Source organism: Podarcis vaucheri, assembly GCF_965113315.1.
Source record: "Podarcis vaucheri genome assembly, chromosome: 1".
Lineage (NCBI taxonomy): Eukaryota > Metazoa > Chordata > Lepidosauria > Squamata > Lacertidae > Podarcis > Podarcis vaucheri.
In genome coordinates, this window is record NC_138759.1 from 47119763 (window position 1) to 47145344 (window position 25582).

Here is a 25582-nt window from a genome sequence, read left to right on the forward strand (position 1 = left end):
AGAAGACTAACTGGTTTGTCCACCACTGGCCTGGGTTACTAAGCTGATGTACAGTCAAAAGTTGAGAACGAGGTCCCTAGTGGGAAAAACAATGCCAATTAAGTCTGATTGGTGAATATGCATATTTTAAAAAATAACTTATTTGCTTACAAAGATTTATAGAAATAATTAGCATGAAATATAAATATACACTATGGAAATAAAAATGCTATGCTTCTTAGAAAAGAAAAATGTGTTTCTCGGGGAAAGGTTTTATTTATTGGCATAGTATATTGCAACTTTATTTTTATTTATTTTTAATCCCACAAATTATTATTCCAAATATCCTTATAGGGAACTAACTAATGTAACAATAGTAAAAAAGAATTATTCCATCACAACACTAATCAAATTCTAGATTGTTGAGGCTAACTATTCTAGTATTATTATTTTAACTGAGAGCTGCATCCACTCTTTGCCAACACTTCAGGAGCCACAGGTCAGCAGCAGGTGTGGCCAAACCTTTGTCATACACACAAATAATACATAGTCTACACACACAGCCCCCATGCAGATCGACTGAGGAGGGGTTATTGTCCCTCTCCACCCATCAAATTATCAATCTGGTGATAAGGGAGGAAACTATTTTAATCCTCACTAGGGCACTAGGTTCCATTGACACTGTATAGGGGGTGCACGTGTGCATTTGCCATCAACATTGGAGGGGGTGGGGAGGAGACAAATTTTGGTTTGGGGTGGATCAGGCCCCCCGCAACCGAGTGTTAGCCACCTCTGTTGTACATTAAGAATCTAAATGGGATTATTTTTACAAGCCCAAAACTGGAGGAGCATTCTCTCACTTAAAAGAATGGTTAAAATCAGACATCTTGTCTAATAAACCAGAGGATAATATAATGATTGGCTAATGCCTAATAAAAAACAGACAGATTTGGGACAGTTGGTAGAGTACCATATGATTAACCAGGTGCTATACAACTGCCATGTTCTACAGTTTGTTATGATCCAAAGGCTAAAGTGGCTGTTAAAATATATAACTATTCTAGCTAATCCAACAAACAAGTTAGTTCTGGGGCAAATTTGCAGCTCATAGTGATGTCTGGAATTTACCATTCATACAAATCTAACATGGGACCGTATCTCTTTTCTATACACAGACTGAATGGACCTGTACTTATGAATGTATAAATGTGGCTTCTCCTTAACATCAGCTGGTGATTTATGGACTACAAATATTACCAGACCTTTTACTTGCTTACTTCTTTTTAAAATAACCTGCATGTACGGCTTTGCTTGAAATCATTGGTTGATTTCAAAGAACACTCTTTGAGGTTGAACCACATTTGGGCATTTGATATATTTTCTTATATACATGCATCATACATCTTATCAGGTTCATCAGTGTTATTTATTGTATACTGATATGACAGCTTAGCATATATATTTAGTTTATTAAATTATTATTTTTTAAATCCTTTCTCCCTTAACTTCTTTGTTCATCTAGTTTGGTTAATGGTTAAGACTAGATTAGATTGGTTAATGGTTATGACTAGACTAGATTATTTTTTATTTTGCATATCCAAAGGCTAAATTGTAGATATTATTGGGCTGGGAATTAGAGTATGTGGGAAATGATGATGTAATATGGACCACATTTTATGCTCCTATATCACATGTTAACAATGAAATTGATTGTCAGAGTCAAAATCATTTAGTAAGAAGAACTGGAGCAAGGGAAGAACTGACTGCAACATGCCATTACAGGTTAATCTCTGCATTCAGGTTAACTACTGTACTGCCTACAACAAACTGAAACACCCAGTTGCTCTCCTTTAAATTTTTTAGGACTGACTTTAGAAGTCCAATGGTATAAACAAAATATCTATTGGTGACAGGAGTTGAGGGCTTTCTTGTTTCATGTAAAAATAGAGCACATTTGAGCACACAGACTACATACAGCCTCATTTCCTTTCCCTTCTTTTCTTCCTACAATTTCTTCAGCTGTCATTCACCATTGATTGAACCCTGAAAGTGAAGCTTATTTTCAAATAAGCTGCAAGATTTGGGCCTCTTTAAACAGCTGCTGCCCCTCCTTACATTACTAAAATTCCAGACTGATGAATGATTCTGCCATTCAGTAACATACCAGCAGCCCAAGTCTTTAAACAAAGGATGCAAAATTCAACCCATGAATCAAATCAAACTGATGGTCAGGAAATTAGTGGTTCATCTACAACCACATATATTGCCTTCACTTTTCCAACTAATACGGTACATAAAAACAGTAAGTGGCTTCCAGAAACATTGACAATTAAGGTACCAACACAGCTCAATATGTTATGTCCTGGGTTCCTAGCAGCAACAAATTTTGTTTTTTTATCTACACCATGAGTTTCATTTTGTAAGAGGCAAAACCAACACTGTCACTAGTGTCCATATGACTATAATTAGCATAGCAAATAGGAAGAAAAAGATGAGACACTGTGACAAACATGTAGAGCATACCAAGTTTCAGGTGCTTGCTTTTTAAAAAAGCAGATGGTATAAATAGTCTAATAAAAAATGCTGCTTCTCCCCCCACCCCCAATTTTAAAATGATTAAAAACTCTGCTGAACAAACACATTAAACAAATGTGCCCATTACTAGGAAGACTGAATTGTGGTCCACCCACCAAAAAAATGTACTTGCAAGAATTACATTTAAATTAAACAAAACAGTAAACGCTCATAGTAAAAATAAATCGAAAAAGACAAATGCTTCACATAATTGGCATCCCCAGTTTTGGTAAATAAGTCTTTGGGTGAGAAAGGAGAACACAGAGATAAGCCAATTTTAAATGTTGCCCAAGATTTTCTTCAAAGACATATTTATACAAAAATTTCACATACTGTATAGAGCTGGAGCTACAGCAATAATTTAATAGGGAACAAGAAAAAAAGTCACGCTGGGTTTTCCCCTTCTTCCCCTTCTTCTTGCTTAATAACTGGAATACCTAAAAATGAGAGTGGAGAACCGTTAAACATGTTTTTAACTAAAACTTGAGAGAAAAACAGTACAAACAGGAAAACTAACTAAAACTGCTGCCCAGGCCTGACTTAATAACATGCCAGCAATTAAGGACTTAGGAAAACGGACTGATCAGTGCACCTGTGGAATATCATAGTATTCTAGGAGCACAGATATTAAAGGACTGAAGTGAAAGAATACAAGTGAGAAACAGTTTCCAATGAGAAAGCTTCAATTCCACCATCACCATCTAATGGAAGAAAAACACAGTGATTCTAGCATGCTTAATAACTGCCTCCTTTCCCTGGGCTGACTACAAATTGTTCCAGAAGCCCAGAAAAGCCTTTTCCAAGGGATTTTCTATTGTCTGAGCAATACACCAACCATTTGTTGCCTGAACCCAATATTTGTATCTGATTGGAAAATGGAAATATGTGAACAATATAATTTTTCAAGGTGATGTATTAACTGCCAATCTCTAGGGAATACTGGATAATTTGGGCTACGTAGCAAAATAGATATTTTAAAGCACTAACTGACAGAAAATATATATATGGGTCTGTTTTCTTAAAAAATTAAGATACCATTACATTAACCACCCAATGTACAGAAATTCTGGACAGAAAAGAATTCAAATCTTTACCAAAATATATTTAATGGGGAAAGGATGAGTTAATACTTTGCTTGTTTAACTGATGAAGCTATTCTTGCTGAAGAGCAAGCACGATTTAGACAAGGCAGATCCGCTATAGACCATTGCTTTGTACTAGCCCATTTTATAGATAAGTATGTTAAGAAACCAAGTGATGTGCTATATGCAGCTTTCATTGATTTAAAAGCTGCATTTGATTCAATCTCTTGAGTAAGATAAGTTGAACTCTTCAAGTATAGATAAAAGATTATTGTTCTTGATTAAATGTCTATATAAAAACACTGTGATGAAATTGCGTTGCCCTACAAATGGGTAGCTCACAGGATGCATACCAGCCACAAAGGGAATTAAGCAGGGTTGTATCCTAGCTCCCGCACTGTTTAATTTCTATATAAATGATATTGTCCAGAGGTTAACATCCCCAGAGTATCATGCCCCTAAACTGGCCACAAAAGCCATCTCTATATTATTATACACAGATGATGCGATACTTCTATCTCAAATAAAAGTGGACCTAAAAAATTGATGAGAGCATTCTCAGGATACTGCCGAAGAGAACATCTGGCTGTGAATTACAAGAAAACTATAGTCATGGTGTTTTCAAGAAACTATAGGCCCGTAGATGGTGTATGGATAATCAGTTGATTGAACAAGTTAAAAGTCTTTAAATACCTTGGCCTTATTTTTCAGTCAACAGGGTCATGGGGAGCACATTAGAAATATACAAAGGAAAAAGCTTCTCAAAGTGCCAAAATTCTGACACGCTTTTTCCATACAAAAGGTGACAATCACATACCATCAGCACTTGAAGTGTTTACAGCTAAACCCTTAGCACAGTTATTATATGGGGCTCAGATTTGGACAGGTGAACACCTTGGATCTACAGAAGCTGTTCAATCTAAGCTCCTAAGGCAATTTTTTTCCTGTTCCATTCTGTGTTCCAAATGCTTCACTGCGCTTGGATGCTAATCTCCCCTCTGTTGAATTGCAGACTTGGTATAGGACATTTATTTATTGGCTTTGGCTAAATTTAAACCCCACCGGTCTACTACCCTTAGTATCGTAAGGTTGTCATGCTTTTAACACTGAGCTTCAGAAAAGCAAATAATTTAATTAGACAGTGCCTATATGATATCAAGCGACAGAATAATTTGACCACGATAAGGAAATTTTGTCCATGGTATGATTATTTCCCACCTAGTCATTTTGACACATTGGCACCCTATTTGCAAAACTTAACCATTCCAAAATACAGATGCGATTTCACTTATGCAAGATTAAATATACTGCCTTCAGCTGTACTTGAGGGCTGATTTCAAAAAATTTCGCTGGAAAAACAGTTATGTCCATGGGGAGATGGCAGTATTGAATCAGTAGCTCATGTGCTTCTAGCTTGCACTCTTTATAAAGATTTGAGGAGTGAAGTTATTACCCCTCTATTACTATCCATACCAGGTTGCTCAACCATTGCTACTGTGTCTTTTCTTCTAGCAGATCAAGATAATCAGGCAACAGCAAAAGCTTTTTTAGCAGGGGGGGCAGTTAGAATAAAATCTGTTATTTTATTATTGATGTAAACTTCCAGAATGTACTCTGTATAGTTAGGTTTTTACCTCTATCTTCATTTCACTTTCTTTAAAATTTATTTTATTTTATTGCTATGGCTAGTGGCGGATGCAACTAAAGACACTTCTTCTACTTTGCTTTTCTCATCTGCTAAATGCCACCCTGGCTCCTGCCCAGCTCTCACCATCAAGTTTCTTGAGTTTGGGCACTCGTTTCGTTGCTTCCTCAACCCAGGCACTCTGCGAATCAGCGGAATATTTCTCTTCCAGTGGATTACCTACAAACACCAGATCTTCCAGTAATGGCAACTCTGCCAGCCTCTGAAACTCTGCTGCAACCACAGAAGGAAACAGAGTTGTGTTATGAAGTACACAAAAACCTCAGAGTTGTATGAAGACTGCAGATGTTGAGTGAAACATATTCAATGGGCAACATCTTAACATCATAAGATGTGTGTGGAACACACACACACTAAAGACACACTAAATTAATGGATGTTGGTACATTTCTGAACACAATTCAAAGTGCTGGTGCTTGCTTTTACAGCTTTATATGATATGGGACCCAGATTGCTAGGTCCCACATAAACCTGCCTGCATGCTAAGGCCATCCTTGAAGGCTCTTCTTCAGGTGCCCAGTCCTTCATAGATCAGGTGGGTAGCTACCAGAGAAAGGGCCTTTCCCATAAACCTGCCTTGGGGGAAATTCACCTGCCACCCAATTGTATGCCTTTTCAGCACCAGGCAAAGTTTCTTCCCCAACCCGTCTTTTAAAATCTTAGCTGAATTTGAACTTATTTTATTGTGATTTTATGCCTTTACTGTTCTGCTGTTTTCATCAATGCATGATTTCATTCCCCACCCCCTAATATAATTTAATATGATTTGTTAACTACCTTGGGAATAGAATCGCTGAAGGGCAGGCTATATACACTGTCAAAAATAACTACACATAGACATACTTACAACTTTAGGAATCAACTCGTTTACCAACATGCTATGAACTCATTATAAATTACCAATATGTTTACTGAGAAACAACTCTGGCTTACCCCAGTCTTTTACCAGATTATTTGACATGTAGAGAATCTTCAGCTTCTTCATCACATGGAGCCCTTTCAATTTCTCAATCAGGTTGTATGAGATCCACAGCTCCTCTAAAGTATCCCCAACTGCCTCCTGAAAGATGATATTGCTTCAGAAAAGAATGCTCTGCATTTTCCTATTGTCATGTATGTTGTCTGGACCCCGAAAGAGCACATCAAAGAAATAAAAGTTTTCCTCTGGAGTCCCTACTTCCCCACTAGCAGGCTGCAATTTGAGACAAGCCAACAAGAGGACAACATCGTAATTCAGAGAGAAACCAAACCTTCAACCTTGACATCAAGACAGAGGAGAATTGAATTCCAGACATCTGGACATGAAAGAAGACACAGAACTGTTTGCAGATGCCTGCACATTAGATGACTAGTTTCTTAGCCAGCTCATTAAGTATAAAAGTAAGTCTTGCAGACAACAGGCAACATCCATCAAGAGGCTAAATTGAATTTACATCTCCAGATTCCTACTGCGATATGTAACCACTGGGCTAGATCATTCAACTGTTGTTCCTCATCACTGAAAACTGGTCATGATCTGGGGAATGGAATGGGTGGAGTGTTGGCAGAAGGCTGTGCCAAAGGTGCTTTATCTACACAGTTACTAGGGGAGTTTTCATTATTGGTGGGGAATTTGCACAGTTGCTACAAGTATTGATGATGTTCCTGAATCTACTATATTTTTGAACAGTGTTAGCATCATATCCTTGCACAGTAACATATGGCGAACTACTCTGCAGTAGTATATGCAGCAGTCTTCTTAAGAGGGTTACTTACCAGTCCATTCAGATTCTTTACGTTGTTTCTTCCCAGTGACAATATCCGTAAGTTTTCTGCAATGGAAACAAAGCAGGTATTTTTCTACAGTGCTAGTTATTTAAGTAATGTGGAAACTTCATACAAGCCAATGTCAAGGAGCTATCTTTTATTAATCCAGCTGTGTCAAAGGGAAAAGTGTGTAGTCCAAGAATGGAAACAGATAGCCACTCACTGAATGGACAGTTTGAAACTATCCTGCATGGATGCTCTAACCCAGGACTGAGGAATCTGTGGCCATCCAAAGGTATTTTGGATTATAACTCTCATCATCCCTAACCACTGCCAATGATAGATGGGGCTAATGGGTACTGGACTGGAACAGAATTTGCAGTGACACAAGTTCCTTAATCCTGCTCTAACCATATGGAGAGTCAGTCATCTATAAAGTCTGGTCATTCAGGGAGCTGAGTTTCACAGCACCCCTCCCCTACTTCTGCACAGTAACATAAAAAAACAATAATCAGCTATTCATATGGATGGAGCTTATAGGCATCCAGCATCTCACCCATGTGTTTAGAATCACTATGTGAGATGTTTTCCAAAGCAACCATAGTAGCCGGACATCTTTCCCAGCAAAAAAGCATAATGAATGAGGTGTCTGAATATATAGGAAACAACTGCTTAATAGTGTCTCCCTTCCTCAATGCTCCTGGCAATATTACTGTCTTAATCTGCACTTGGTGATCAGATACAAATGGATGCAACAGCATTGATGAATTTTGCTCATAGAACTAAAAAAGCAGCAGCTTACAAGTATAACATGAACCTAGAATATACCTGTCCATGTGTTTGAGATATCCACACACATTCCTCAGTGGGACCTATACCAAGGAAGTGGTTCCCTTCTCTGGTGTGTATATGCATACACATGCATGCGTGTTAAGGGGGTTAGAAGTCACTCACAACCCAAATCACGGCATGCAGATTTTCTTCATCAAATCAGCAGTCAAACATAATTAGTCAATGCTTCCTAACACTCTATTGCTTATATCAATTTTCAAGTGAAATCCTGATTTTCAAATTATCTGTTTTCTGCTGCAGTAAATGAGAAAAATTAATGCCAAATGCCTATTTTTTAAAGATGGTATCAATTGTTCAAAATCAGTCAGTAAATGTAAACTTAGTGTCTGTTCAAATGCTATTTTGAAAAAATATGATCTCCCTGATCCTACAATATATACTATACAGAGGCTATCCTGATACAGATGTAACCTTCTATGAAGGTGGGTGGCGAACTCAAAGCTGAGTCCTGCTCCCAATTCCAGTGCTCATAACAATTTGCAGCAGGAGGAGGATCTGAACAGACTCAAAGTATGAAATAAGTGAAGGTACATATAATGAAGCAGCTTCAAAAAACACATATTACTTACTTAACCCATTCAAGTTGGCAATTTTTTCAATGCAGTTTGTAGATAAGGACAGCTTTCTAAAATGGGGGACAAATCCAGAAATTGTACATGAAGAACACTAAAATTACCAAAGTAGTGGTTCTTTTACAAATAACAATTGCTCAGAATACTACATTTTGGCTTCCCAGAAGGAAGAACACCCCCCCACCCTCATTCTTTGTTCAAGGGGTTCTCCTGAATCCCACAAAGCCTATTTCTGTGGCCCCGGGGGAAGAGAAGGGTAACATTGACCACTGTGCAAGCAGAAGTCCTCGATTAGGGCTTCCTCTGATGTGGAATCTTGGCCTATGTTTTTATATGTGCTTTTTTACTGTCTATGTTACAGATGGAGAACTCATGGTCCTCCAGATATTCAAATTTGGCTTCAACTTCTAGTTAACCACAGTTTCTAGTGTCATGCAACTAAAGTGACCATCAAATATTGTCAGTAATGTATCTTGTTAGAGAAGAATGTGGGAGTTGCTACAGATGTTAAATGCTGCATAATATTTTGTGCTGCAAACAATATTTATTTTTGTTACTATTTGTTAAAATAATATGGGTTAAAAAAAGAATTATAGTTAATTTAAAACAAGCCAACATCAAATCCTGATTTCTGAAGCTGAGTTATTTAAAAACTAACAATTGTTAATGTTAATCAAAGTTTAGATGCAATAAGGTTAGGGAAACACAGTAGTTAGAATGACACAAGCTGTGGTTAACCAAAAGCAAAAGTAAAATTTCCAAACTCCTCTTCCCAGGCACATAGGAGGAAGCATCTGGGAAAAGAGGGTGTCATAGTTTTGTGTGACATCCAAACATAACAATTAACAAGTCAAGAAATATGAAAATTGCTTTTAAAAAATGAACACTAAATTAAAACAAAAAAGCTGAAGCAATGAAGGCAGAAATAACTTAAAGTGGCTCCCACCAATATACAGAACGTACTCGCAGCTAACTAGAGTGGAAAGAGATGCATCCATTTTCTCTATAGGGGGAATCTGGGCATAAAGTTTCACTTCTTTGGCCTCCGATGGCTTCTGACCATTTTTTTCTTCCTAATTAAAAAGAGAAACAGATAGAGGAAGACATCCTATTCAGTATATAATTATGAATGTTCAATTTAGTCTATTGTGGCTATTCAGCTGCATAATAACTTGCACTAAAGCTATAGTTAATGTTGACTGAGAATTATTCATGCAACCTTGAATATGTGGTAAAATGCTTTTTTCTCAGTCTGGAATGCTGTTACTTTACACAGTCTATGACAAATTGATTGCACTGAGTTGGGGACATCACTGGTCCAAAATATGGCTGTGTGTATTGTCACTACTAATTCATTACTGTTTAAGGTACTGCACTCAAGAGCAATCACGGCCTTGGTTGAATCCCAAAAGAACCAGATTGTCATGAGCAAATTACACTTGGATAGGAATGAAAAGCTTCCTGGCCTTGTGATTGTATGAACTCCTCTGACTAAATTGTGAATTTACAAAGGAGTATCACAAAAAGTTTTAACAGAAGGGACAACATTTTCTTAATATAAAACTGTAATCATTTCTTCTCAAAATGATACCGGAGCTCCTATATTCCACCTAGTCTATTTTTTTGCCTATCCATTCAGAGAAGACATTATTCTAATCATTTTGTCTTTGACTTAGACATTTAAATACGCACTTCACTTAATGTAAGAACATGATCATACTCGTGGTACATACAACCCAGTGCCCCATGTCTGATTTGTGTCATGTTCCGTTACAACAGTAATTTGAAGACAACAAACAAACTACTCCATTTCCTGACAACCGTTTCTACTCATCAGCCATTTAATATCAGGAAAAACTAGATCTTTACATTGTTAACTGGCATCCTGCATAATGGTGAATGAATGTATATCAAGCGTCTTCCAAATCTAGTTGTAACACTGATTGTTACTATTCTGTCTGTACTGAATAAATGCTAAATTGTACTAATAAGCAAATACTTTCAAAATGTGAAAAAACTCGTAGTAGTTCATTTAAAAGGGAAAATAAATAAAAGTATTAATTGATAAAATTAATTTACAAATTTAGAACATTTTCTTTATGAAGTGTGGTTGCACATGTCCTGTTTGTTTACTTGAAGAAGGTAATGACTTCTTAGTAATTAGACTGAAAGGCTAATTGTATGAGAAAGGCAGGACAGCTGGCAGAAGATCCATCAAATACCTAAGTAGGGGACTGAAGCAAACATATCTTCCCTAATTACATCAGCCTTTACACCCCGCACCAACCACAAGCTTGTAATCCCTGCTTTTAAAGCTTTCTACCTCTCTGCCCTTGACTAAATCTCATCTCATTCCCTTGTCTCCCTTCTCTTCTCCCCCACTATTCTTCACCATCTCATGTAGCTCCCTGCAGACTATAATTTTCAGCAAAGGGACAAATCAAACAACTATACAGTATGACAATAAACCTTAGGTGTTCTGGAGCATGCTGTAGTAACGCTGTGTAATAATGTAACCTTTTGATTAAAATAATATTTAAAAATAAATTGAGGGTGAATTTTATAAACATTTCTACTATGCTCTACTAACTTATCAAAAGTGAAGAGTTTAATACTGAGATCCCAACAATAACTAGGTTGGCTGAGACCATCCTTTAAAAATAAAGCTGGCAAAGGCCTATCAAGCACTTTCATTCTATCCTCCCTTTGACCTCCTTCAATGCTTTTTATCATGTTGTGTCTTATCCTTGGATATGCATGCCCCTATTAATCAAACAGCTTTCATTTCCTCCTCCTTCAGCAAAATCTTTCCCAAACCTACCTATCACTCTTAGCTCTTCCTCTGTTGGGTCATTCCATGTCATGTGATCCAATGACTTTTACTGTACCATTTTATATTGCTATCAGTTTCCTAAAAACAGTATTAAAGAAGATCCCTGATCTCAGATTTTATCTCATCCTGTTTTTCAGTTTGAGGGCTTGAAATTTCAAAAAATAAACAATTTTGGCTACACGAAACCTTAAAAGTTCAGCCCAGAATTAACTAAAAATACAAATCTCTTCAGAACTTCATGGGTTTTAATATGACATGGCACATTATGAACTTTAAAATTTAAAGTTAAGCTACAAAGTTTAAAATTTTTAAACATGATTTTAAAAAATCAATGATATAAATTCCCCTAAAGTTGTATTTATGATTTCATATTTCTAAGAACTTCCTGCAAAATTTTATCTTGGGATCTCAACGTGATTACATTTTTAAAAAATATTTTGTACATACATGGGTTACTGGGTTCTATTTAGGATAAATGGGTCTTCTTGGAGTAAAATGTAACAGAATAAACAAGACTTCAAACCATAATATCAGTTACTTCGGGCATTTCTTTTAAAAGTTATTCAATTAAGAGGTACCGGTATCTGAAGTGGAAGTTGGATATCTATCATGAACGCATTAGTTGAGATTCCTGCACTGCAGAAGGTTGGACTAGATGACCCTTGGGGTTCCTTCCAACCCTAAAATTCTATGAAATCTTGATTTCTATCCTGCTTCTGCATCTTGCCCATCTAATGTAGATACTAAGCACTCAAGCACTGACTATGTAAAGTTTGTGCACACATCAGTGTCTGCACATTGCTAAAGTTATATAAATATTAACTAGCATTAGTAGTAGCAGTATATAGCAGCTCAATTTTTTAAAAAAAGAACTTAAGTGAGCTAAAAATATACAACCTTTTGTACAGAGGTATTCCATTCCATTCATGCAAAATGCTATTTCTACATCATTGCAAGAAAAATGACAAAAACTTATTCTTAACAAAGGAAATCCACACAACTACATAAGCACAACAAATCTACTTACCCATCTGGCTAGAGCTTCCTTAATAGTTGTTGCTTTTGCCTAACAAAAAAGAGAGTATGGAAATACATTTAAATTAATTTAGGAAGTCAACTAGTTAATTTTGTTTTGCTTTGTTCAGTAATATTTAAATACATAGACATATTGTACTATATTATAAAGACATCCTTGTCAAGGCATGAGGGAAGTTCAATGAATGATTTAATATGTAATCAAAGTAAGTGAATGTGTTAAGACAACACAAATTTTCATCTTATTTGGGAATATTGGCTATTCATTATATCAAAGCAAAAAGGGAAGAACCAGGTTTAAAGGACACAGTAGCAGTAATTGCAGCTGACAATTCCATTTGCTTATTATTGGATTTGAAGTAATAGGTTAAACTTTGGTAACTTGGATATAAACTGGAAGGAAAGTACTACTTTAAATTTGTCAACAACTTTGGTACACGAAGGAAAGTATCAGTACAACTGTACAGCCTGTACCATAGTAAATGGAATGCTATTTCCCATTTAAACACATTTCACATCAGTACTGTATTACAGTATTAGTTAATTCATTTCACTAGTCTATTAAAGTCTGCAAATTTTGTTCAGCATTAGCTGAATCTCAAGATTATAAAAAGGGTGGGGTAGAAAACTGAATTCTAAAATATTTAATCCCCCATATGAAGATTTAAAAAAACATTTTTGGTTTTAAAATGACTTTAAAAGTACTGTACAATTATTTCTGTACCAGCATTAACATAAAGCTATCTGGATTGTGTTATAATCTTCAGTCACATATATTCTTAGATATTTTTATACCAAACAAAGAAAAGTCTCATTAGCAACATAACACCAAATATTAGTTCAGTAATTTTTTTAAAAAAACCTTCTGTCCCAGTTGTCACATAATCAGCAAATTCAAATGCTACCAACTGACAGGATCAGCACAGCTATGTGTGTCACGTCTTCTCTATAAAACATGAGAATTGTTTTTCTTACATTGAAGCTTTAAGCAGGGCAGTGCTGCATGAAAGGGGCTTATGGGGCTTTTAAAGGCTCTGCTTTGCTTTGGATGCAGTTTTAGGTATTTTGCTTTTATTTTTAAACCCAAGATAGAATCAGGCTCTTAGTTGCCTGAAAGAGTACCCGACCAAAAGGGATACTTTACAGCTTTACAGAGATAGGCAGAGCACAGACGTAACAGATCTTATTTGTTTCTTTCTTATATCCTAAAATCTACCAACCAGATCCAGGTGCAAAAGACACACAGTAAGAATCAAGGGTGCCTCTGAATCTGGGAATTTGTTATCAGTATCAACACTAAACCGAGTTCACAGTCTTTCCACACCCAGTTACTTTCCTTCATTTCAGCATTTAGATGGGATAAGTCATTTGGTTGTTGCTATTGTTGTGATACTTGGGAATTAGAAACACAAAAAGCCCCTTGCTGCAAATTACTCAGAGATACTCCAGTAGATCCTGATCTACCTTTTGTCCACAACTACTTCACAGTAAAATGAAAAACTCCACAGCCCAAAGCAGAAAATTTAAGTATAAACAATATATGCATTATGTCATGGAATTTATCATATTGAAAATTCTTTTAAAAATTCACGTGAATGTCAACTTTTAGCTCATTAATGCAGATTCAATTTGTGCCAATCTCAAAAGTATTTATTTACCATTCCGATACTCAGACAACTCCTTGATGAAGAACAATTTATGTTGATCTCTCTTCAAATGAGCAGCCTTCCTATAAAAAAACCCCCCCAAAGTGTTAGGATGAGCTTCAATCACCATAGGGATAATCTCCAAATGAAAGACAAATGAAAAAGGTTCTATGTTGGCTTATGGTTCTTTTATTAACAATAGCTACCATTTATATAGATTTTTTAGAGTGATTACAGCGATTCAAATACATTGTCTCTCATCTACTCTTAAGTAAAACTCGCCTTAATCTGTGCTGTGTGAGGCAACAGTTATCCCTTGCACTCCCTAAAAAAAAAAACTTTTGACCCTCGCAGTATTTCTTTCTATACTCACTATATACTGTATACGTATATTTTTTCGGTCGGGACCACCACTTCATGCATGAGATGAACCAAGTGAGCGCTGGCTCATGAAACCTTATTGCACGCTACAGATGAGGGGCTGGAACTGGTTTGCCTGACACAACTGTGAACAAGCTCTAGGGGGGTGATAACACTGAAGGAAAGAACCATCTCTCCGTGACACACACACACACCCCGGCCTCCCTGTTTCAATTTGCACGAAGGATGCAAGAACCATTCGCTCCCCTGAACTTTCCAAGGGGCATTCTCGAGCATCCCCTGCTCCACAGACCCGTCTCACACCACGCACAGGTCCCTCTGGCATCCCCCAAAGGCTCCTCTCTCCAGCCCCCGAGCCAAGAACTCTCTTCCCTCAGGCCGGACACGTTCCTCCTCCCTCTCTCCCCTGCCTCGACAGCCACCATCCCTTCTCCTCCTCCCGCAAACCGCGGCCAGCAGCTCTCTCCCCGCCATACACAAACAGAGACGGGGGGGGGGGGCAGAGCCTGTTCCCGTTGTCCTCCAGCCTGTCCCCCGCGGGGTCTCCCCTGCGCTAAACCATGGCGCTTCCCTCCGCCTTCTTTGCCTCAGCCCAACTACCGCGCGTCCAGTCGCCTCCCCCCCCCCAACTCCTCGCCGGCCTCCTTTCCTACTCCGGTTGCAGCCCTCCAGCCGACTTACCATTATTATGATTCTGGTTGCTACCGTCTGCCGCTCCGGTTGCTATGGCACGCCAAGTCCGTGCGCATGCTCACCTGCAGGGAGGGAGGGAGGGAGAAGAGGGCCGGGGCGGACGCCTCTGGGAAGAAGGGTGAAGTCAACAGTTGGGATCATAGAGACTCACCTGAAAAAAAAATAGAACGGCTTCGATTCCGGAACTCTTCACCATGACCATAGAAACGGGGAGGAGGTAGAAAGGTCGCTGCGAGACAGATCCGACGCCCCCTGGTTTCCGGTGTTGTTTGCTGTGTGTCCACGCCTGTCTGTACAAGTGAGGTTGGATGCTGCGCTTGGAGGGGTCGGTTTAAAGTAGTGTAATGCAACTTTTCTGAAAACCGAGGGCGTATCTCAAGTGGTGCGATTCTTTCCTTGACAGCCAAAAGAGTCGGCAACAGAAAGTGACCACAGGCAGGCAAAGGGGGCTCCCGTTGCAGCATTTTTAAAAGTACCCTTCAACAGCCATGGGTCGCTTGCAGAAAAGAGTGGCAGTGCTGTATGTATATATATTTGATGTTTCCAACTAATCTTCAGTGTTGTCTTGAATAGTCGTCACCTTCTCTGTCATGGCCCATCGCTTCCATTATTTAATATTGGCTAATCATCACCATCCGTTCACATTAACTGTTATTGTTAACATAACCAGTCAACCCTGATTAATGCTCAAGAGAGCTGCTTACAGAGAGCTGCGCTTCAGATGAACTTAACAGGCCAGCGATGGAAACGTCTTTACGGTATTCAGAATGGATTATGTTAAAAGCCAGTACTTTTTCTCTCTCGGGGGTTACTCAAGGGTATGCAGTACTGGCACCCTTTTGTCTAGAAGAAAAGCACTGGTTAAAGTTGTCATTATCCTCCAGATTTATTTATTTTTTAAACCCTGTCCAGTGTTTACTACATTTTGGAAAGTGCTGCAGATATTACTAGATATTATAGTACAGTGGTGCCTCGCAAGACGAATGCCTCGCAAGACGAAAAACTCGCTAGACGAAAGGGTTTTGCGGTTTTTGAGCTGCTTCGCAAGACGAATTTCCCTATGGGCTTGCTTCGCAAGACGAAAACGTCTTGCAAGTTTGTTTCCATTTTCTTAACACCGTTAATACAGTTGCGACTTGACTTCGAGGAGCATCTCATAGAATGCGGTGTGGTAGCCTTTTTTGAGGTTTTTGGTGATTTTTGAAGCTTTTCCAAAACTTTTCCGACACCGTGCTTCGCAAGACGAAAAAACCGCAAGGCGAAAAAACTTCGTCTTGCGAGGCACCACTGTACCACATAAATGTAAGATTGTACAGTGGTACCTCGGGTTACATACGCTTCAGGTTACAGACTCCGCTAACACAGAAATATTACCTCAGGTTAAGAACTTTGCTTCAGGATGAGAACAGAAATCGTGCTCTGGAGGTGTGGCGGCAGCAGGAGGCCCCATTAGCTAAAGTGGTGCTTCAGGTTAAGAGCAGTTTCAGGTTAAGAATGGACCTCCGGAACGAATTAAGTACTTAACCCGAGGTACCACTGTATTGTTAGGTCATTTGTAAAATCTTATTCTGGCAGAAGATACAGGTTTCAAACCCTCAGTGAGTTAAGAACTTCTTTTGCATACAAAGACAGGCTCCAGTGGATTGAGCAGATGAGACCAATAGTGAGTCCACTGGTCAAGGCAGTTACTGCACATTCTGTAGAGGGAAATGAGGGGCAGATGGGGCTTGTTAAGCTGGGAAGGTAGCCCATTTGGAGAAGGAAAACACTTTAGGCACTGTGATTCTTCAGAGGTTTGACATCACCCCCGAAGTACACACCACTGACTCCTGAGACAGACGGATGCAAACAACAAAGGCTATACACTCTTTTATATATATTATATCATATATTGAGTAAACTGAACAATAGTGGGTTGCATCTATTGTTAGTTCTACTCAGGGTACCGTAAGTCAATGGATATGCAGTGGCGGAGGAAGGGGGGTGCGGTGGGTGTGGGCTACCCTGGGTGTCATCACTGAGAGGGATGACAAAAATACGAGGTGTTTTTTTTAAAAAAAATGGGCTCACAAAACTTTTTAGTTCAGTCAAGAAACGTACGGAACGCGTCTGACACTGGGCGCCACACCACAGGGGCCGGCACTTACCGCAGGGCCTGCAGTGTGCCCGAGCCACGCGTCTCTCCTAGGAGTGATGTGGTGGCTTCGGCGCCTGCAGGCTCCACGCTGGGGCTTGTGTCTGCCACCACCTCTTCCTCAGCCACCCTATAGCTGAGGGGGAGGCAGCGGAGAGGCTCCACGCAGCTCGCCCCGCCCCCAGCTGCAGGACACATGCTCTCACCGGGCACCTGAGCGGCTAGCTACACCGCTGTGGATATGCCCAACTTAGTGAGTTTACTTACTGAACTTAATTCAATACAACCCTATATGTGTGTACATATACAAGCGATTCCCCATTTATACAGGGGTTATGCTGCAAATGGTAATTTTACAAATCCAACATTTAAATACATAATATTTTATAAAAGAAAGAAAAATACCCGGGCGGTGTATTTTTAAACTCAGTGAACTACAGACAACAGACTAAGATTAAGACAAATTATTTATGTGTACATGTCAGACGAATGGCTGTCTGATTTCTCTCTGTTGTTGTTACTATTATTATTCTTATAATTACCATAATTTGCAATTATGAGACAGTGTCTCAAGTGACTTGCTTATGTTTTTATAGTTGTTAAACAATTTTTGCATAACTTAGCATACATTTTAATGTTGCTTTTCTTTTATTAACACAATACTTCCATTCCGTACATTTATAATATCAAAGAAAATAATTAAATCTGTGACATCACAAGGAGTAACATTAATCATAACCAAGTGCACAACAAAACTCTAGACATGAATCTGATAATTATAATACTAATATAAGGAAATTGTTGATCTATTACTACTCAAAAAAGAAATCAAATGAAAGAAAACTGATTCATATTTCCAAATTTGAGTAATAGTCTTATAAAACAGACATACATATTTTTTTCCAAAATTTCACTTCCCAAAGTATAAATACATTGTAAAACCATAGGTCTTTATTGGTTTTAAACAATCTCTTAGTATAATCAACAATTTTCTCACATTTTGCTAAAACTGTCCCTTTTTTATAAAGTCAGTTTAGCCATAATTGCTAAAGCCCATGATTTTCTGACTCATCATTTGATTTTTGTTATGGTTGGCAATCTCCAATACTTTGTGTAAAGAATTCTGCCTGTTGTAATAATATAGGAAACTAATTAGCTGTAATTCCTGCACAGCAGAGCTTTTGACTAGATGACCGTTGGATCCCTTCCAACTCTACAATTCTGTGATTCTATGATTCTAATTACTTGTCTTCTGACTTCACTGATAGTTTAATGCAATGTAAAAAAACACCACAGGATGGAGTGGGACAAAATTAAAAATACAGTCCATCAGAAAAATAAAAACATTATTGACTAAAGGGGTTCATGAAGCAGTAACATTAATGGACAAATCCATTAGGTAGAAAAAAGTGGTATTTAAGACAAGGAGTGTACAGTCCCACGGCAATCCTCATTTGCATTACTTTATGCTAGTCTCATTTTTTATGCTTCATATCAGGGAGAGAGTAATACCACACCACATCCAAAAAAATTATGGCCAAGTATGGTTTTCGTTTTAAAATTAGAAGGTCAGCCTATGTGTGACTGTAGTCTTTTTCTATCCATGTTTTAAAGACCTCCTGGCTTTGTCTTCAAGTACTGTAGTAACATTGGCTGTGTTTGCTAAAGGTAGACTTATTCCAGAAATTTCAAGATAGCAGAAAGTAGTCATATTCTGGATATTTGATTTCAAAATGGCAGATTTTTTTTTGCTGGTTTTGAAGAACAAGTTTATTTGCTTACCTTTAAATCCATTATGGTTTGCCGCCTTTGATCTTTTAAGAGCTGGCCAGGGTTTACAGCTTCATATTTACACCCTCAACCAACTCATATACCTGCGTGTTTTTATCGTTAGAGTTCTTCATCCTAAACACATTTTATCATATATACCTTTGGCTGTTCCACTCTGAATCAGTCCAATCTTACCTTGTCATCAGTTTCAATAATAATTTACTCCAGCTAGGTCCATACAACATGTTTCATGTATGTCCTTCCTCCTCAGGCCCTTTGGCACATTTACCCACAACTTCAGTTGCCGGTGTGCAGCTATTTGAGTGATCATCTCAAGTGGAACTGCAGAAACTCCAAAATCTTCCCCCAAGAATGCTCTTGGGCATGGGCATGAGCTCTCCTCTCTCCGCCACCCAGAATAGGCACCCCTAAAACACGGTCTAAGGCTACCAGACAAACTGGGGTAAATACTGGATTAATTTGATGGCCTGCTCCAGAGTAACTCAAGAGTGTAAAGTTGTCCTTCCCGTGTTGGCACAGGCACCCAGTGGCTATCTCAGCATACAAAGAACTCTTCCAAATGCGGTCGTCTTCCCCGACTACAAAAAGGAAGTGTCCTTCTGCTTTTTCTATGGGGATGCGACTACGTGAATTAGCTGGGTCCATTGGGTCGTCCAAGGCTTCGTAAATGTCGAAAACACCATTCTCTGAAATACTGACTCTGCTCATATTAAAGCAAAGCCCAGGCAAAGTAAGTGCGCCATAATGGAGGGCAGTGGCTGTGATGGAGCTGCAACCAGAAATGCAGACGGCAGCCACTACTTCTGGCAAGAAAGTCATCATTGAAGATGCCAATTCTGCTCCTTTGCCAGTCCCAATGACACCAATTCCTGGCCCTTTAACCTTCAGGAATGAAACAGCACGAGTGGGAATTGCAGAGGGGAAGAGAAGAAAGACACATGTTAGAAGTCTGTGTTATGGAGCATCCCTGATATATAGAGAAACCTGCCAAATTATTAACTTATTCTGAGAAAACAACACACATCAAACCTAAAAGCTGATACCAAAATATCAATTCAAATAGTCTAACCCTTTAAAAAAATGTTATTTTATTAGCATGGAAAACTAGGTGTACAATATATTCACAATAAAACTATCTGTTAATTTTTTAAAATAATAGCATAATCTATTCCATCTCATACACATAGATTTTTTAATCCCTTCTCCAAAGCATATCCCAATAGAACCAGTCTTCCTCCAGAAAGGCAGATGATTTGATCTGACCTGATCCCATGATTTCTTCAGCTAGCAAGTACAAGATCTAAAAACAAACATCGGTATTTCCTCAAGGGATGAAGTGCCGTTTTTTGTCGTCCAAACAGACTCTTTCACCTGCAGGAGAGCAAGGAGCTGTATGTATAGGTAAACAATCCTTACCATACTCACCTTTGGATGGCGCAGCAGAAACCTAGCTGCCTCTTCAAAGTATTCAAGGTGGAAATCCTCCATGATTTTGGGAAGATCCTCAAAATTAAAATATGGCAGGGAAAGAGCAGCAAAGCCATGAGTAGCCAGAAGGCTGGATCGGTATTCAATTAACCCACCTTCATCACCAAACATATCTATCACTCCTGGAAAGGGGCCATTTCCTAATGAAAGCAGAGAGCAATGTTGTTGGGACATAGAGCATTGAAAGAAATGTTCATAAAATGCTAACCAGAATAACACTATTAAAACTACATTATTTTCAAAATACAACAAAACACTGATACCACATTTTCAGAAAAGAAGAGAAAATGCTTTGAATGACTTGCAGTGCAATTCTAGACATGTATACTCAGAAGTGGGACGCGGGTGGCGCTGTGGGTTAAACCACAGAGCCTAGGACTTGCCGATCAGAAGGTCGGCGCTTTGAATCCCTGCGACAGGGTGAGCTCCCGTTGCTCGGTCCCAGCTCCTGCCAACCTAGCAGTTCGAAAGCATGCCAAAGTGCAAGTAGATAAATAGGTACCGCTCCGACGAGAAGGTAAACAGCGCTTCCGTGCGCTGCTCTGGCTCGCCAGAAGCAGCTTAGTCATGCTGGCCACATGACTCGGAAGCTGTACGCCGGCTCCCTCGGCCAATAAAGTGAGATGAGCGCCGCAACCCCAGAGTCATCCACGACTGGACCTAATGGTCAGGGGTACCTTATACCCAGAAGTAAGCCCCATTAAATTTGGTGGGACAGTGTGATGCAAGTTTTCCACTCTTTGACCTCTGTGTTAAAATAACCATATCTCTTTAATAACAGTATTATAGTTTCATCCTATGATAGTATTATTTTATGTTGTATTTCTTTCCGTATTCAGTGGCCTCCTGTCTGTATTTAAAAACTGCAAATACCAACCACTAGGTTAGTAGATAGTTAAGAATCTGTATTCTGTATTACAGCACTCATTTTAGCAAAATTGAGACATTATACTGTAGTCATACCAGTATTGTTCAGGCCTGGACTCTTCTCTTTTTTATGTTTAATTTTCTATTTTCAATAATTTAACAATTTAACATCCAAATTACTTACTTATTCATCCCTTCTAGACTTTCCCTCACCCCACCCCTGATTTCCAATTTCTCCCCTTTATTACCTTACACATCTTTGGTTTTCCATTCAGTTACAAGTCCATTGATAACGCTAATTCACATAGTGACCCCCAAAGATTTCTAACAAAGGATATTACAGTTTTGGTACGAATGCTAAGTACCTCACACAGAGAATCATGCATTTTCCTCTAAATCGTCAGGACAGCTCTGTTGCTCCCCTGAAAGGCAGTGCTGTGGTCCTCAAGCTGTAGAAAGGATATTAAGGCCGTCGTCCTATTGACACTTACCTGAGTAAATTCTATTGAACACACTGAAGCTTACATGCATAGGATCAGGTTGTTAGGGGAAATCTCGGGCATACGATAGAATTTAAGAACTCCTTTTGTACACCAGTGGTACATTAAAACATCACATCTGGGCTTGATCATTGAGCTCTGGCAGCTACTTATGCCACTGTGTTCAAGGTTCAATCTTCAGCATCTTCAGGGTTTCTCAGGCAGCTGTGCTGGGAAAGACATCTGCTTGAGACTTTGGAGAACAGCCATTTCCATGCTGTCCTCCAGATGTTATGCACTACAATTCCCATCAACTCCAACCACCATGGTTATGCTAGCTGGAGCTGCTAGGAATTGTAGTCCAAAACATCTGGAAGGCCACAGTTGGTGAATGCTGACACAGCTACTAGATGGGCCAATTATATGATGTGGTATAAGGCAGTCTTATAGGTTCACATAATGTACCATGTTAAATATAACTTGTTTAATTATTTTATATTTTATAAAATCCCCAGTAATTGAAGGGATAAATAAACAAAATGAATATAAGTTTTAAGTCAAAGGCTGCTAGCCTACTGAGTTGTGTCCAACTAACCTCAACTCAGAGTAGACATGTTGAGATTAATGGAACCAAGTTATTCATTAATTTCAATGGGTCTACTCTATGAAGAAAACTTAGTTGGACATAACCCATTGTTGATACTAAATAAATGCAAGGAGTAAGTATTTCCCACCAAGCCAGGTTTTTTAAATTATTGAACTAACATGCAGCAGTGAGGTGCCAAGTCAACCTGGTATCTTGGACATCACTGAGGCAGATGAATTAAAGAAGTCAAGCTCCTTCATCTCACTCAGTCACTCCTCCAGGTACATGCAATGTAAACAATTATTAAATTATGTTAGTCATTATTATTAAATGTAAAATTCAGGAGGTGTGGCTAGCTGGAAAGCTAAACCGCAAAGTAATTCTGTGTCTCCATCACCCCAGGGCAAAATCTAAGCAGAGTGGATCGTACTAATATCTAAACACAAAATTTTGTACAGCCCCAGGGAGGTAATGATCCGAGGACTACAGGGACCAAAAGGCAAATCTGTGAGGTTAGATCTTCAGGAAAAAAATAGCAGGAACCCTGTCTGAGGCTTCAGAGGAGGCATCAAACACTGGTATGACCAAAGGCAATATGAGGGCACCAAAAGGCGGGAAAGTATCTGCCACAGTGGGAGAGGACAGAGACTCAGATAAGTACATTAATAAAAGAAGGTAGACCCCAATCTTGGACAGGGGAGCAGCCCTAGTTCTTTCTGAGCAGAAATTAGAGATGCTATCTAAACAACTGTCAAATATTTCTAAAACAGCAAACGATGCGCACAATCTTGCTGTAACCAATCAGTCTGAGATGAAACTCTTACAAACAACAACTGAAGTTTTATCTATGAAACTGGAAGAACAATCAGACGAGGGAAGGAAAAAATTATTCTCCATTATATCCACAGTTAAAAGCCAACCTCTTTCTCCAGATCCTGCCTTAGGCCTACTATCTTTAGACACAGACTTGGGCTTCACCCTGCACCACGGAGAATTAGTAGGCTACTTACTGACTGCAGAATGATTAGTGATAGCTCAACAACGGATAAACCAGTCTGAAATATTTGGGATACAGCAATATTTGAGCATCTCACTGGACACAGGAGAGCAAGTAAAGGCATAACAAAAAGAGGCAGCTTCCCAGAAATGTGGACCCCTTTCTATGTTAATAACCAAAATCAATAACTTGTTGTACCAACCGCTCTGTTGTCTCAGTGGAGAGGTTACATTAAGTAATATATTTGAACACTGAATGTGTAAGCTTATGTGTAAAGTCAATCAATAGAACAAATACCATTAGAGGTCATGCTGAGCAAGTGTTAAAAGGTTATTTCTTTGCATTTGTTTAAAAACCAATGTACAGAATCATGTGTCTTGTAATTAAATCTTCCCATATGGCAAACATGTACAGTATTCATATTTGTGGACTGGTGGCTCTGGCTGAATTCAGTGCAGATACACTATGATTATTGCCAAAGTTTAAATCTGGCTCGTTAAGTATTTGTTTCTGAAATTACTTGCTGGTAAATGAGTGATGGCTACTCTTTGGGGAAGGTGTGCTAGTTGCAACCCTTATTGTTTTGGAATATTATCATTTGAATATTATCATCTCTACTGAAAGCCTGTTCTATTTGTGCCCTGCCAAGCTGAACACAGCCCACCAACAGCCCACTAAGGATCTGAGCATTGCCCTGTTTTTGCTGCCTGTCTGGGACTGCAAAAGAAAGGTGACTGTCAACTTTTGAGTTAACTAGGTTCCCTCAGGACAAATAAGCAGCCTGAGCCCCGTCCCACTGCTAAGTCCACCCAACTCACCTGGGGGAAGGAACAAGCTCCCTCTCACCGCACCGTCCTTCACCCTAATCCTTCTCACTTCGGGAAGAATGAACCGCCTTTCCACGTTCGTTTTGGCAAGCACCTGTCCCGGGATAGCACCGGGCTGGCTGTAGCCCTGGTGCACTGACATCTCCAGTTTCATGGGACCCTTCACTTTTCTGGGCTCCAGCCTTTGGTAGGGGTTCTCCATTGCAGCAGGCGAGAGGCTCCAAAACAGCCCCATGGGCTCCAAGCCCGTGTAGTCTCCTCCCTTGGAGGGGTCTTTGGACAGATCTACCTGCCCTTGCTCATCCGCCTGGTAATGGGCACACGAATCAAAGAGGATGCCCTCCTCGTTCACCGCCAGCGCCCTTAGGGTCACTTCCTGCAGGGGCGGGAGTCCCCAAACCGAAACCTTCGCGGGCTGATCTGCCAAGCCTGCAGCGGGGTCAACCGAGACTGTCGCTACCCCTCTTCTGCCGCAGCTTTTGAGGGAGGTCCTCCCGAAGGGGCGGCTCACACCCCCCAAGTGCTCCAGGCAGACGTCCCAAGCTCTGGCTGTGACCCGTCGCCACATGATGGGCTGCTACTAATCCGATCCGTTTGCTATTGCTGTCTGCGCGCTGCTCGAGCGGAGAGCGGAGCAGAGAGAAGGAGACACAATCTGCAACTTCTGCTCTGCCTGGAAGTCCACGTGGGAGCACAAAAGGCAGCATCAATCGATCCCGGACCGCACGCTTCATAATGAGCGGTTGTAAGTCGCTGGCGCGTCCGGCGCTGCCAAAGTACAGTTGACTCGCGAGCAGCTGAACGCGCGAGAGAAGGCCTCCGACCCTTAGGAGTCAACTGCTGGGGGCCGAGGGGTCTGCAGTCCCCCCCATAAAATATTTGAGGGGTCTGCCCCCCCAAGTTGATGGCCATTCAAACAGTGTGCATGCCCGCGTAATGTGTTCGATTATGCAAGGCATTGCTTGCTTGCCCCCCCCCGCAAATATTTTCCCCCTGCTTCTACATCTTCCAATCATTAACAGGAAATGCTTTTCAAAGGAACGGGGGAACCTGGCAGGAAAGCAGCACCTCTCCTTCACGAAGATTCGTAATGGTAATCTGAGGTACTGCAGCCACAGGTTGGGTTTTCAATGAGTTTTACTGGAGTCAGGTTAGCCCAGTAAATACAGCATGTGGCCTCACGTGAAATTCCAACTTTGTAATATTTCCTGCTGCAAACTTTAAACTTATATCCTAACAGAGGCTCAAAGGTAGAATTAATTATAGACTTGCTGGAGATTTTTGTTTTCTTCTACTTCACGGAGAACATAATAAT

The 25582-nt window shown here is 39.6% G+C and overlaps 1 protein-coding gene across 2 annotated transcripts; it reads right to left on the reverse strand.

The window, feature by feature from the left end:
* Positions 1-2828: 2828 nt before the first annotated feature.
* Positions 2829-24930, reverse strand: DNAL1 (dynein axonemal light chain 1). Of its 2 annotated transcripts, XM_082214339.1 has the most exons (10): positions 24259-24930; positions 20449-20651; positions 19453-19905; positions 12371-12409; positions 9474-9583; positions 8508-8563; positions 7096-7151; positions 6274-6400; positions 5407-5553; positions 2829-2990 (listed from the first exon to the last, which is right to left on the reverse strand). In XM_082214339.1, exons 1-10 carry the CDS (start codon positions 24833-24835, stop codon positions 2938-2940), a joined length of 1821 nt encoding a protein of 606 aa, XP_082070465.1. In that variant the 5' UTR covers positions 24836-24930; the 3' UTR covers positions 2829-2937. The 2 variants fall into 2 exon arrangements, with proteins under 2 accessions (XP_082070465.1, XP_082070464.1); XM_082214338.1 differs by lacking the exons at positions 19453-19905; positions 20449-20651; positions 24259-24930 and adding an exon at positions 13241-13261.
* Between the last annotated feature and the right edge of the window lie 652 nt (positions 24931-25582).

Bases quoted from the DNA above. Each gene is read 5' to 3' on its own strand.
- DNAL1 (XM_082214339.1), bottom strand. From the start codon at position 24,835: ATGTGGCGACGGGTCACAGCCAGAGCTTGGGACGTCTGCCTGGAGCAC. The intron at 6,401-7,095 runs GTAAGTAACCCT...ATCATCTTTCAG, and splicing joins TAAAGAATCTGAATGGACTG to GAGGCAGTTGGGGATACTTT. The intron at 2,991-5,406 runs GTGAGAGCTGGG...TCTCATTTTTAG, and splicing joins CAAACTCAAGAAACTTGATG to GTATTCCAGTTATTAAGCAA.